At 46.1% G+C, this 13,876-nt stretch overlaps 1 protein-coding gene across 2 annotated transcripts in view; it reads right to left on the reverse strand.

The window, feature by feature from the left end:
• Positions 1-13,876, reverse strand: part of SLC6A20 (solute carrier family 6 member 20) — a 39,819-nt gene that overhangs the window by 20,063 nt on the left and 5,880 nt on the right. For both annotated transcript variants that reach the window (XM_030939010.1, XM_030939016.1), the window contains exons 2-3: positions 4,105-4,245; positions 2,034-2,125 (exon numbers count right to left, since the gene is read on the reverse strand). In XM_030939010.1, coding sequence (XP_030794870.1) covers positions 2,034-2,125; positions 4,105-4,245 — 233 coding nt within the window. The remainder of the gene's footprint in view (positions 1-2,033; positions 2,126-4,104; positions 4,246-13,876) is intronic.

Consider the following 13,876-nt stretch of genomic DNA (forward strand, 5'->3'; position numbering starts at 1 on the left):
CCACCCCGCACCCAGCAACTTCATCTCCCCAGTGTGCAGCCAGGGTGAAGAAGGTTTAGAGTATAGGAGAACTTGTTAAATGGGCCAGTTCCCAGTCTGACCTCCCTCACCCACCTCTGAACTAGCAGGTGAGGACAAGGATCCCCGCATTTGCATGCATAACAGCCCAGGTGCTCCTGCTGAGAAGGGCTGGACCCAAGGCTGGAAAGCCTGGCCAGGGAGTGAGTAGACAGGAGCACAGACTCTGGGACCAGGTGCCTGAGTCCAACCCCACCAGCTATGAGCTACTCGGCTCCCCTCTGCTCGGGTGCTCAGTGCGCTCAGCCTTGCGGGGTGGCTGTGATGATTACATGAGTGAACACTTCTAAAGTGCTGGGACCTGTGTCTGACTCAGAGCACATATAAGTGAATGTCTGCAGCTACTATTCCTCTCTTTATTACAGGACCATGGAGGAGGGCTTCAAAGTAGAGGGACTAAGGGGTAAGTCCACAGACCTATGAAGGATGCAATGAATGAACACTTAAGTGATTTTCAGGAATTGCTGGCCCTCATTCTTCTGACTATTAGAAAAAGGAGCCCCTTTCTTGAGGCACTTTATTTTTGCTTTCGGGGGATGAGTAAATTATTCTGATTTTGTTAGGACAAGACACATTGCTTCTGCTTTTGGAAACTTGTCTTAATAAGTACACAAATCTAACATGTTTACAATGTGTATGGCAAGCCCTTAGTTGGGGGTACCATTGTGCAGTGCACAACCTGCCCAACCATACATGGCAGCCCTGCAGAGAGGATAGGAAACAGTCACCAGGCAATAGAGTGAGAAGAGTTGCTCCGTTTCCACCGAGAAGGCTGGGGAGAGGCAGAGTTGTGGCCAGTGTTCATGAAACTCTAGGTTGAACCAGGGAAAGAAGGAGGAACTGCAACTAAGCTCAGGGCACATCTTTCTTGCTAGAGATATGTGCAATGGGGCAAGCTTGGTGGAGCTCATTGGGAAGCCAGAGTGGGGTATGCCAAATCAGGATTATTAAAGTCATTCACCCAAGCATTCCTCATGCCCCCACAGAGTCAAGGCTGTGCCCAAGCATCCCAGAGGCAAACCCAGTTCAGTCCATAGTCCATGCCAGCCCTGTCTTGCTTGTGGACCTAGGGGACAGGCATGTCCCATGAAGGCCTGGCTCAGGGGCAAAGGGTAAGGCATTGGCCTGATTAGCTCCTGCCTCCTCCTCTGTTCCCATCTGGGAAGAAGCCAAGGTGAAGATGGTTCCTGGAAGCAGGTGGAGGCAGTGGAGGATGGGGTTCCTGAGAGTGGAGCGGCAGGAGCCAGTTAACAGAAATGAGCATGAGCAGTGGAGAGGAAAATTCCTCTTGTCCTGGATATAATACCAGCTGTCTGTGTGGAATTGGAGTTCTTGCTTCTCTACAATTTCCAGCCCCTTCCACGTTTTCTACGGAGTGTTAGCTGCAGTTATCATCAGAAATGTGTGGTTTAAAATGGCCCTACTGTGTTACAGGGTGACAATGGTCTTTCTAGGAGAACTTGGAGGTCTGCAGGGAAAAGGAGAGGCTCAGGCTGGAGTCAGAAACCTGGAAGCACAAGTGACCCCGTGGAAAGTGGGAGAAGGGGATGGGGAGGAGGACAGACATTGCTGTCTTGCTGGATTGAGGGAATCCCTCCCCATCAGTCCTCTCCGCAGATTTCCTCCTAGGCACACTGTGCAGTAGTTATTGTTTGTTGGGGGGGGGGTCACATCCATCAGAGAGAATCCACCGAAGGCCATGGACCTGCTCTCCAAGAACATGCACACTCACACCGGTGGACTCTTGCTTACAGCGTAAGGGGCCCGTGGAGCCCGGATTCAGAAGCCCTCCATGTGGTTTGGGGTGCATGGCTTCCCCTCCACCTCACACCACCCACTGGCTCCCCGCCCCGAGGCTGCTCACCTTGCCCCACACCCCCTCCCCTGAGTGGGTGGCCCTGCTTTTCTCTCCCTTTCTCGCTCCCACTCCTGTTCTGGCACGGGCCGTGGCTCACCTGGAAGGAGTGGAAGAGGTACCAGAAGGCCCAGGCGTTGATGACGTTGTAGTACATGGAGAGGAAGAAGGAGACCACCACGCTGGCGACCCCTGCAAGGAAGCAGAGGGCTACGCTGAGGGCTGAGGATGGCCCTTCCCCCTCTGCCAGGCCCAGCGTGTGCTCCCAGGATGTGCCTGTGGTGAGGCCTCCCTCCACCAGGTTTGTGTGGTGAGCATTAAGCGAGACCAGGCACCTGTAAGCACTTCATAAGGGTGATTTCTTTTTCTCCAACCTCCCTCCTCACCTTCTGGGACAGAAGGCTGATGACATGTTTTTGAGATCTAACTGCCAGGCACTGTGTTAAGTAAGTACTTTACGTGCCTTTGGTCCTTACGACGGTATTATCTTCATATCACAGAGGAGAAAACTGAGGCCTGGAGCCTGCCCAAGACTACCCAGCTGGTAAGTGGCAGAAATGGGTTCACAACGTCATGCTGTGAGAAGCACTGTCGCTGTGAAGTGCCACCTTGTGCCAGATGTACGGTTACACTCCCTCCTTGGCTCACCAGTGGTTGAGTCACCTGGTGGCCAGGAGAGGAGGGATGGGGAGGGGGCTGCCTGTAATTTGGTCAGGTCTGCACAAAACCCAGGGTGGGTCCTGAGAGCAGAGAGAAGGGTGGCAGCCAGCAGGGCTCTGGGGCTGGCCCACACCAACCCTTGAGAACCAGAATTCCCTCCTCTCCCCAAGCCCAAGTGCTGGAACACTCAGTAGTAGAAACTGGCCATGGTGCACATATTTACCCCCACAGGCATCGGCATATGCTATAAACCAGGGCTTCCCCTCCCCACTCCCACTCCACTCTGAGAGCTGGTTGTTAAATATCCACCAGCATCCCCTGGTTGGCACAAATATCTGGTATCTTTCTTATGATGCAGAAGATGCCTCTGAGAAGTCCTCTGTGATTGCTTATTCAGGCAGATTGTAAAACCACACACTTCTGTGTTAAAAATTAATAGCCTAGTGAAACCCTGTCTCTACTAAAAATACAAAAAATTAGCCGAGCATGGTGGCAGGCATCTGTAATCCCAGCTACTCAGGAGGTTGAGGCAGGAGAATCGCTTGAACCCGGGAGGTGGAGGTTGCAGTGAGCTGAGATTGTGCCATTGCAATCCAGCCTGGGCAATAAGAGTGAAACTCCGCCTCAAAAAAAAAAAAAAAAAAAAAAAAAAAAAAAAAAAAGTAATAGCCATTCAAGACAAGGAGGCAGTCTGGGGTTGGAGATGATTTGTGAGAACACTGGGCACATTTCTTCTGCATCTGCGACCAGGTCATGTATACGCTTCCATCCTCTTTGCTCCTGAAATGTCACTCTGCTTTCCTGCCTGCCTTCCTTTCTGGGGCAGGAGGGGTGAGCATCACATGCCATGGCTGCTTCTGGTCAGGGTTCCTTCTGCATGCAGAGGCAGCCCTGGGTCATAAGCGATGTGCAGGGCAGGTGGAGGTTGTCCTGGAAGTACCTGGGACTCTGGCTCAAGGTCACTCAGGAGAGGCATGAGATGAAACAGCCCCCTCCTGCTGTCCGTGTGGGCCTCTGCCTCCCCACCCCAGAGACATTAATGGCACTCCGCAACACCTCAGCGGTGTAAAGAAGGTTAAATGAACTCATGCACATATATCCTATAGGCTGGCTCCCAGCAAGTAGCAGGTGCTTACTAAAAGAGAGAGCTGTTATTTAACAGGGAGCAGTTGGGTGAGTTTCCAGAATGATTGTTAGCTAGGACTTGGAGTTACAGCTGTTTCCCTTTTACAGGTGACCAAGCTGAGGTCCAGAGAAGAGAAGCAGGGTGGCATCTGTTCCCCAAGGGGCATGCATCCTCCCTGTTTCACTGCCCTGTGGGTAGGAAATCAGCTCCTCTCAGCCCACATTCTACGACATCCCCACCAGGCCACTTGTTCACTCCAGGCAAGGGCTCTCTCTTGGGCCTTGTGCTCACCCTTTGATCCAACAGCTTTGCTGATGGGATCCCACCCACACTCCCATGCTGCCCAGGTCTCTGGGTGGGAGAGGACTGGAGGGGCCCCACGTACCGACACCGCTGAGGTACGGGCTGATGGTCCTCCAGGCACCGATGCTGCCCTGCCGCATGCGCTGCCCCACAGCTAGTTCCAGGTACAAGAGTGGCATTCCCTCCACGATAAGCATGATGATGTAGGGGACCAGGAAACTACCTGTAGATGTCCAGAGCTGAGAGCCAGGCCACCACCAAAGGGCTTTTCTCCACCACCACTCAATCTCTGTGCAAACATCCTTCCATCCTCCTGTCTTTCCACTTGTCCATGCATTCTCCTACCTTTTCATCATCCATCCTCCTCTTTCTACTCATCCTTCATCCTTCTTTCATTCTACATTTTCATCCATCCTTCTTGCTGCCATTCCTCTCACCTATCTGTCTACCATTAATTCATCAACTTGCCTTCCATCCATCCTTCCATCCAGCCATCCATTCATCCATCCATTCTTCCATCTATCTTTCCATCCTTCCATCTATCCACCCTACATCCATCCATCCTTCCTTCCTTCCATCCATCTATATTTCCATCCTTCCATTCATCCATCTGTATTTCCATCTTTCCATCCATCCATCTATCCATCCATCTATCCATCCATCCATCCATCCATCCATCCATCCATCCATCCATCCGTCCATCCATCCATTCATCTATCCATCCTTCCATCCATTCATCTGTCCATCCTTCCATGCATCCTTCCATCCTTCCATCCATCCTTTCATCTTTTTGTCTTCCTACTCAGCCACCTGTCTGTTCGTCCATCCACCCGTGGATGACATGCAGCCATGTCAGTTATTAAACTCTTTAAATTCATTCTCCCCAGGAGGCAAACTGCCACTGTCCCAAGCTGCTTGAGTGCCATTCTTAATGCCTCCCCTGTCCCAGCCCTTCTGCCAAACCCCACATTCCATCTTCCATTTCAGCAACTAATAGTCGATCAGAGCCAAGACAATTGTGTTGTTAAATATGTCAAACATCATGCCTGGATCCATGCATTCAGCTGTCCACCTCTATGCACTTCCTTTGGGCTTTGTGCACAGCCCTGATGCTGCTCCACATGAGGTAGTGTATGAAACAGACACTTACTAAGCACTTACTTTGGACCAGGCCCTGGCTGGTGTGGAATGGGAGAGTAGCAACCATGCTCCCTGCCCTTGAGGTTCCCTGATGTTGGTGATGGTGAGGAGCCAGGGAGTGTGAATTTTGTCAGGGTGAGCTTAACAAAATGTCCAGTGGGAAAAGAGGGCAGGATTTCTGATCAAATAAAACCCAGACACTACAACTGCAAAGATTAAGGGCTGATTACAAAGCAAACTGGATCCTCAGTTGTTAAGGTAAACAACAAAATAACTATGCTTACATGAACATCTAATATTTACCAAAAAGTCTCCATTGTACACATGTACCGTCCTGTAACCCACTCTTCTCACCCTATGGCATTCCCCATCACTCTCCCAATCACAGACCTTTGCATCACCCCTTAAAGAGCTGCATGATATTCTGCTCTGAAAATCAGCCCAGACCGCATTTAATCAATTGTTAGACACTCGGGCTGTTTCCAGCTTTCTGCCATACTAAACAAAGCCTGGTCCACTTGTTTGTGTATTTCCTTGGGATACACATCCCAGAAGTGGAATGGCTGGGGCAAAGACCAGGCAGAGCCCCCATGGCCACACCACAGAAAGAAAGGCACGAGCCACCTGCACGGGTGAATGAGCGCTCACACCACCAGGCTTGGAGTTCCCAGCTTTGTTTTGCTCATGTGGGGGCCTAGAACAAATCCTGCCCTCTCATGTCCAGACACTGCTATAACTCCTCCAGGCCAGGCTCCCTTCCTTCCCTTCAGAACCTTGTTTCAGCACCTTGTGAGTTTCCTCTCAATATCAAAGGAGTCCAAGAGGTCATTAGCTCTCAATCATGAAATATCTGACAATAAAGATTGGGCTCACACACTGAGGCTTTGAAGCCACATTCAAACCCTCAGTGGTTATAAGATAATCCTGTTTTCACGCAGGGTGTTAAACAGTAACTGCGTAAGGCCTGACAAGGTCCGGGGACAACTGTCTGTTTGACAGGGTCTGACTGCCCAGGACCCATGGGTAGGGTGGAAATCTAAAACCTGATGCCAGGTGGGAACATGAGGGCTGTTTGGCCCTAGGCATCAATCATTTCTATCACTCCTGCCCCAACCATTCAAATAAACACATAATCCAGGTGAATTTGCTCTGCAATAAATTTTTCAAGAAATGATGCTAGAACAACCAAACATCCATATGCAGAAAAATGAAACTCAACCTGTATCTAAAATTTTATACCAAACAAATCTCAGAATGGATTACAGAACTATATGTACAACTAAAAGCTATAAAACTTATAAAAGAATACAGGAGAACATTTTTATGAGCTTCAGTTAAGCAAATATTTCTTAAATACAATGTTAAAAGCACTATCTATGGAAGAAAAGATTGATAAATTGAATTTCATTACTTCTTTGTGAAAGACACTATTAAGAGAATAAAAACACAAACTATAGACTGGAAGAAAATACTTGCACCTTGAGAAAAACTTTGTATCGAGAATATATAAAGGATTCTCAAAACTCAATAAGAAAAAGAACCCTTTCAAAAAATGTAAAAAAAAAAAGTGTGAATAGGCATTTCACCAAAGAATACCTGTCTTAGTCTGTGCTGCTATAACAGAATACCAGAGACTGGATAATTTATAAAGAACAGAAATTTATTGGCTCATGGTTCTGGAGGCTGGGAAGTCCAAGAGCATGGTGCTAGCATCCGGGCAGGGCCTTTTACTGCATCATCCCATGGCAGGAGGCGGGAGGGCAAGAGGGAGCAAGAGGGAGCAAGAGGGAGCAAGAGGGAGCAAGAGGGAGCAAGAGGGGGCTGAACTCTCTTTTATAACAAACCCACTCTCTCAATAATGAAAGCACTCCTGAGATAATGATATCAATCCATTCACGAGGCCAGAGTCCTCATGACCTAATCACCTCTTAACGGTTCCACCTCTCAACCCTATTGCATTGGAGATTGAGTTTTCAACACATAAGCTTTGGAGGACATATTCAAACCATAGTAGGATGATTCCATTTATATGACATTCTGGAAAAGGCAAAACTACAGGGTCAGAAAACAGGTCTGTGGTGGACAGGAATAGGGGAGTAGGAAGGGGCATGATTTTGGTGGTAGTTGTGATGGCTAATACTGACTGTCAAATTGATTGGATTGAGGGATGCAAAGTATTGATCCTGGGTGTGTCTGTGAGGGTGTTGCCAAAGGACATTAACATTTGAGTCAGTGAGCTGGGGAAGGTGGACCCACCCTTAATCTGGTGGACACAATCTAATCAGCTGACAGTGAATGTAAAGCAGGCAGAAAAAAGTGAAAAGGTGAGCCTGGCCTAGCCTCCCAGCCTACATCTTTCTCCTGTGCTGGATGCTTCCTGCTGCTGAACATCAGACTCCAAGTTCTTCAGTTTTGAGACTTAGATGGGCTCTCCTTGCTCCTCAGCTTGCAGACAGCCTATTGCGGGACCTTGTGATCGTGTAAGTTAATACTTAATAAACTCCCCTTTATCTCTCTCTCTCTCTTTCCCCCTCCCCCGCATCTCTCTTTCCCCCCTATTAGTTCTGTCCCTCTAGGGCACCCTAATACAGTAGTAATACAACTACATGCCTTAAAGGCATGTGTGGAGATTAAATACAGCCACACATTCTTCAGCGCTCCTCTCCTGAAGAGGTGGAGTCTATTCCCCACCCTGTGAGGCTGGGCTGGCCTTTGGGCTTGCTTTGTCCAATAGAATGTGGTATCCATATGGGTACCAGAGCCCAGGCCTCAGGATGTCTTGCAGCTTCACCTTCCTCCTCTTGGAGTGTGCCTGAGACAGCCACATAAAGATGCCGGTCCAGGCTCCAGAGGACGAGAGGCCATGAGGACAACTGAGGGAGCCCAGCCAGCTCAGCACCCACTACCAGGTGTGTGAGGGACCTTCTGGCTGCATGAGCAAGGCCAGACACAAACAGTAAAGGAACAGATCAGGTGCCCACAGAACTGTGAGAAATGATTAATTATTGTTGCTTTAAGTCACTAATTTTTTTTTCTTTTTACCTCTCAGTATTTTCAATATGTATTTCCAAAAGCAAGAACATTCTCTTATATAATCCCAGTGCAATGAGTAAAATTAGGGAATTAACACCAACATCAAATTATTATTTTATCGGCAGCCTTTTTGCAACTTTCCTGACTGTCCCACTGATGTCCTCCAGGCATCCAGGCTCCAGGTCACAAGCACACAAGGCCTCTAGTTCTCAGGTTTCTTTAGTCTCCTTTAATCTGGGATAGCTCCTTAGACATTTTTTGCCTTTCTTTGTCTTTCATGACCTTTCACGATGCTTTAGAGGAGCACTGGCCAGTTACTTTGTGGAATGTCCCTCATTTGGAGTTTTGGCAGAAACACTAAAGTGATCCTGTGTCCTTGTCTAGAGGCACAAGATGTCAATGTGTTCCATTCATGGTGATGTAGACTTTGCTCGCTTGGTTGAGGTGGTATCTGTTGGATCTCTCTGCTGAGAGTTACTATTCTCCCCTTAGAAATGATTATCTTCTTGAATATATTCTGAGCCTCAGTAACTATCCTATTTCTCATACTTTTGCCCAGTAGTTTTGGCATCCAGTGAAGATTCTTGCCCAAAACAATTATTGCTGCATTGGTTGCCAGATGGCAATTTCCTAATTCCATCATTCCTTCTAAGTCCTGGAGTTTTTGAGTGGTTTGTTATGAATAAATAGGTAACTGAGGCACACATTGAGCCCTGTGGTAATGTCTCTGCCACTGTGAGTCCACCATACCCCAGATGAGTGGGACGCTTACAGTCACAGAATTATTGGAAGACATAGACTCAGCTCAGCCTGGGGAATCCTTACTCATCACCACCTCCCTGGCACCCACTGTCACATCTCCACTGCACCGCCCTCCAGGCAGGTCTTTGTGATTCCACCCTCCAGTCCCCTCCCTGCAGTTTGTTCTCAGATCGTGACACACCTGCCCTTTCCATCCCTAACCTCTCACCCAGTCAAACCTTCCTTGGTTCCTCCTTCCACCTGGAATCAAACCCACACTCCCTCCCTTGATCTCTGAGGCTAGGGGAACAGGGCTCCCACCTTCCCCTCCCTGCCACTGGCCTCTCTCCATCCACTGCAGTTACACTGGCCCTCCTGCTGGTCTGGCCTCAGCACCTTGGTTCTTGCTGTTCCTCCTGCCCAGGATGCTTTCTCTCTTCTTTCAGTGCTCCACCCAGACTTGGCTTCCCCAGAGTCGCCTTCTCTGCGCGCCCTTGCTAGAACAGCCTTCTTGCCCTCTTGAACTCCTTACCCTGCTTGATTTACCTTCCGAACAGTTCCCCATGTGCATAATGCTATAATTTTCTTTGTTTACTTGAGATCTGTCTCTCTACTAGCAAGGAAGCTCTCCTCTTGTTCCCTGCTCTGCTCAGAACATCACTGGACAGAGAGCCAGAGTCCAGTGAATATTTATTGAATGCAGGAAAGAATCCTTAGGGTCTCACTGGATCTTCCAGATGCATCACTTCCTCCAGGAGCCAACAGATCACCCAAAACTAAGACCTATCCTCTTGTCTTGCAAGCTCCTGTTGTTGAGGCACCTGCCGCTACACTGAATGTCTACTGCTCTGTCCACACCTCCAACACCTAAACAGTCAGCTCCTTGAGGGTAGAGATGGGATCTGCATGGCTTATAGTTGATCTCTAGCTCCTAATGAAGGACCTGGCACAGAGTAGGTGCTCAGTAAATTCTTGTTGAGTAACTGGCTCTACCATGGTGGATAGAGTAATGCTTGGGCTTGCTGTCCATGTGTCTTCTCTTCTTGTAATCTCCACCTCTTTATCCTGTTCTTCTGACCTGTGGAATCATTTTGAGATAGGGTCTTGCTCTGTTGCCCAGGCTGGAGTGCAGTAGTGCAATCACGGCTCACTGCAGTCTCAACCTCCCAGGCTCAGGCAATCCTCCTGCCTCAGCCCTCACGAGTAGCTGGGACCAAAAGCATGTATCACTGTGCCTGACTAATTTTCAATTTTTTGTAGAGATGGGGTCTCACTATGTTGCCTAAACTGAAATTACAGGATGAACCACTGCACCTGGCCCTGCCATATATGATTTCTTGCTTGGGGAGATCCATACTGGCTCTTGGTAAACCCTGTTTCCAAAAAAAAAAAAAAAAAAAAAAAAAAAAAAAAAAAAAAAAAAAAAAAAAAGAGAGAGGAAAAAAAAGAAAAAAAAAAGAAAAAGAAAGCTATCCTAAAGCTCAGAAGAAAAGGATAAAAAAAAAAAAGGATAAAGAGATGGAGATTACAAGAAGAGAAGAGACATGGGCAGCAAATCCAAGCACTACTCTATCTCTATTAAGGATTACTCAATTCCAGCAGTTGTGTCTGCAGAAAGAACACTGAGTTAAATTAAATATGAAAACATATTTAATACGTAGACATATAGCCTGTGATCTTTCAGAAATTATAAGATTCACATACCATATTAATTTATATAATATTCTAGGTATCCATGATACCTAATAACTAATAACAAATAAAATTGGCTGCAGAGTTCTCCTTCACAGAAATGAAAATCTGAAAACAACAGAAAAGCATCTATAGATTTTTGAGTAAAAAACATTGTAGCCAATTCATGTGGCTACAAAGGATGGATGTTCTCAGACATGCTCAGAAAGCGAACCACCTATTTACCATTCCTGAAAAACTTAAGTGCTCACAAAATGCATCCAACCAGTGTTGGATCAAAATAAGGAACTCAAATATAGGGTTGTGTTATAATAGAACTAACTACTGGTAAATAAATCAACAAAACAGCATCAAGTCTGAAAATAATACTGTTAATATCATTGTAAAGTTATACAAATGGAAAATGTAATTTCTGAATGAGAAGAAATAAAATATAAATAGTAAAATAATCATCATAATGTGTCTGAAATCCCAGATTATATCAACAAAAGTTGTTAAGTGGAATGGGGGTGAGGAAAGAAGCAAGAAGTACAAGTGTGCTAAAATTTTTTTCTTTCATAGGGTGATATCAATAGATGACATTTCATTCTTGACACTGATAACCAGAGAAAATAAGTATACTTTTCCCCCCAGATTTAAATTAACTACTAATAGAAAAAATAGGAATTATACCTTCTAAATCACTTGAGGAAAAAAAGTGAAGAATATATACTTCATATTGTAAAAGATCAAAACAAAATCCAACAATAACAACTAAGAAAAAGGAGAAGTAAGGCAGTACAAAATGTGATGAAAAATAACAGCAAACATAACCTGATAATAAATATAAATGGATCAAACTTCTCCACTAAAACATGAGGATCACTGGATTATAATAGCATAAAATTTTACATAACTTAAAGTTCCACAACTAGAGAACGGTTAAGTAAGTTATGTTACCTCTGTAAACGGAATATTATGGAGCTATTTAAGTTTATATTTTCAAAAAATATTACATGATTTTGGGAAGAATTAAAATAAGTTAATTTTGAAAAGCAAAATACCAAGTCACATATAAAAATATGGTTCTAATTTTTTACAGCAAAAATGTTAACAGTCATTACCTCTGGGTGGTGGAATTTCTGGTAATTTTGTATTTTATTATTTGTATATTTCTGCATTTTACAGAATTTTTTTCTAACTTTTATATTTTTAGTGGAGGTGGGGTCTCACCACATTGCCCAGGCTGATCTTGAACTCCTGAGCTCAAGCGATCCTCCTGCCTTGGCCTCCCAAAGTGCTGGGATTACAGGCATGAGCCACCACACCCAGCCCTTTTACACAGTTTCTACCATGAGCACTCATTACATTTATAACCCCCAAACTCACACCATATGTTATTCTACAGCATGTTGTTGCTCATTTTTCTAATTATCATAGCCAGTACATTGTCTATTTGCTAAATCTAAGAATCTCACTAGAAGAGACATTCCTTTCTGTATGAAATATATCCCTGCAAGCCCTCACATCATACTCTGTCTCCTTTGAGGGCCACAGAGATGCCAGCCCGAGTTGGTACCTTCCATGGGAAAGCTTACTCAGGTGTCCAAACTCTTTCTCTCCCTCCACTTACATACCTTTGTTTTCCAAAAACAACAACAAAAAACAAAAAACACAGCAGGGATTTTTTTTTAACCTTTTTTTTCTTTCTGGGGCATGTGTGTGCTTGTGCATGTATGTGCATATACACACATGTTTAATGTAAGGAACACTGAGCACAAGCCCCCAGGGGGTACTGAAGCTGCTGGTCTGGGGGTTCCACTTTGGGAACCACTGCTCTATTCTGTGAGACTCTCCACCCCAGCGCCTTCCTTTTCCTCATTCACTCGCCTCCATCTTGGTCTTCCCCCAAAAGATTTCCCATTTGGAGTCAAACCCAGTCAACTTTTTGAAAACCAGAAACAAAGGCACAGGTGAGAAAAATGAAAGCCATCTTTACTCTTCCTGACCCTCACTGGTTTAAAACTTCTAGAATTCCTCTCCCATCTGTTCTCTGCTCTCCTTGCCCTCCCCTCGGGCAGCATCACCACTTCACCAGCTACCCAGTGCGTCCCTGGCATCCATGCTGGCAATCTCTGTAAACCACAGCTCTGACTGTGCCTTTTCCTTGCTAAAATCTGGCTTTGCTGTCAGAGCTAAGCTCCACCTTCTTAGCCTGTTATTTGGGGCCCTTAGGGACATGCTGACTCCTTTTTCATCTCCAGCTTCCTCTCCTGCCATTGCCCTAGTCCCCGCCTCACTTCTCACAGCCACATGAGGTTTCTGGCCATTCACCTCAAATGTGCGCTCTTGTGTGCCTTTTGTATACACTTTCTTCTGCCTGGAATGTTTTCACCCCTAATTCTACATGATGAGCTTTGACTCCTCTTTCACAGCTGCTACTAAATGTTGCCATTGCCAGAAGGCTTTCTAGATCCTCTTCAGCAGTTAGTCCTTCTTGAGTTATTTCAGCGAAGCCTCTGAACGGTGCTTTGTTAAAGTTCTTCCTGCTTGGTCCACCCCCAAACCTTGCACCCCATAATCACCATATTTGTAAAGTCTCCCGACAGCATAGTCCCTGACTTGCAGAAGATACTCAGTGAATATCTATTGAATGACTTAAATTAAGTGCCTAGAAGGTTTATATTAGGTATTGTTTGTAAGATAGTGATTCTCAACCTGAGTTGCACAGTAGAGCTCCCTGGGGAGCATAAAAACTCCTGTTCAGGTCACACCTGAGACCAATCCAATCAGGATTTCTGGGGGTGGGACAGAGGCATCAGTATTTTTTAAAGCTATGGGCTGATTCCAACACGCAGACAAATAGAGGCTTCTCTACCAGTAGGCAGACTCTATGTTCCTGACTGGTCACTCTTCCTCCCCACCATGTGGGAGGGAGACATGTCAGACCCCACAATGCATCAGGTACAGGAAGGATGGTGTATCAGTCTGTTCTCACACTGCTGTAAAGAAATACCTCAAACTGGGTAATTTATAAAGGACAGAAGTTTAACTGGCTCACAGTTCCACAGGCTGTACAGGAAGCATGGCTCGGGAGGCATCAGGAAACTTACATTTATGGAAGAAGGTGAAGGGGAAGCAGGCACATCTTATATGGCTGGAGCAGGAGGAAGTGAGAGAGTAGGAAGCTGCTACATACTTTTAAATAACTAGATCTCACTGATAACTCACTATCATGAGAACACCACCAAAGGGGAAATTCACTGCAT

The sequence above is a fragment of the Rhinopithecus roxellana genome, chromosome 1, assembly GCF_007565055.1.
Source record: "Rhinopithecus roxellana isolate Shanxi Qingling chromosome 1, ASM756505v1, whole genome shotgun sequence".
NCBI classification, from domain to species: domain Eukaryota; kingdom Metazoa; phylum Chordata; class Mammalia; order Primates; family Cercopithecidae; genus Rhinopithecus; species Rhinopithecus roxellana.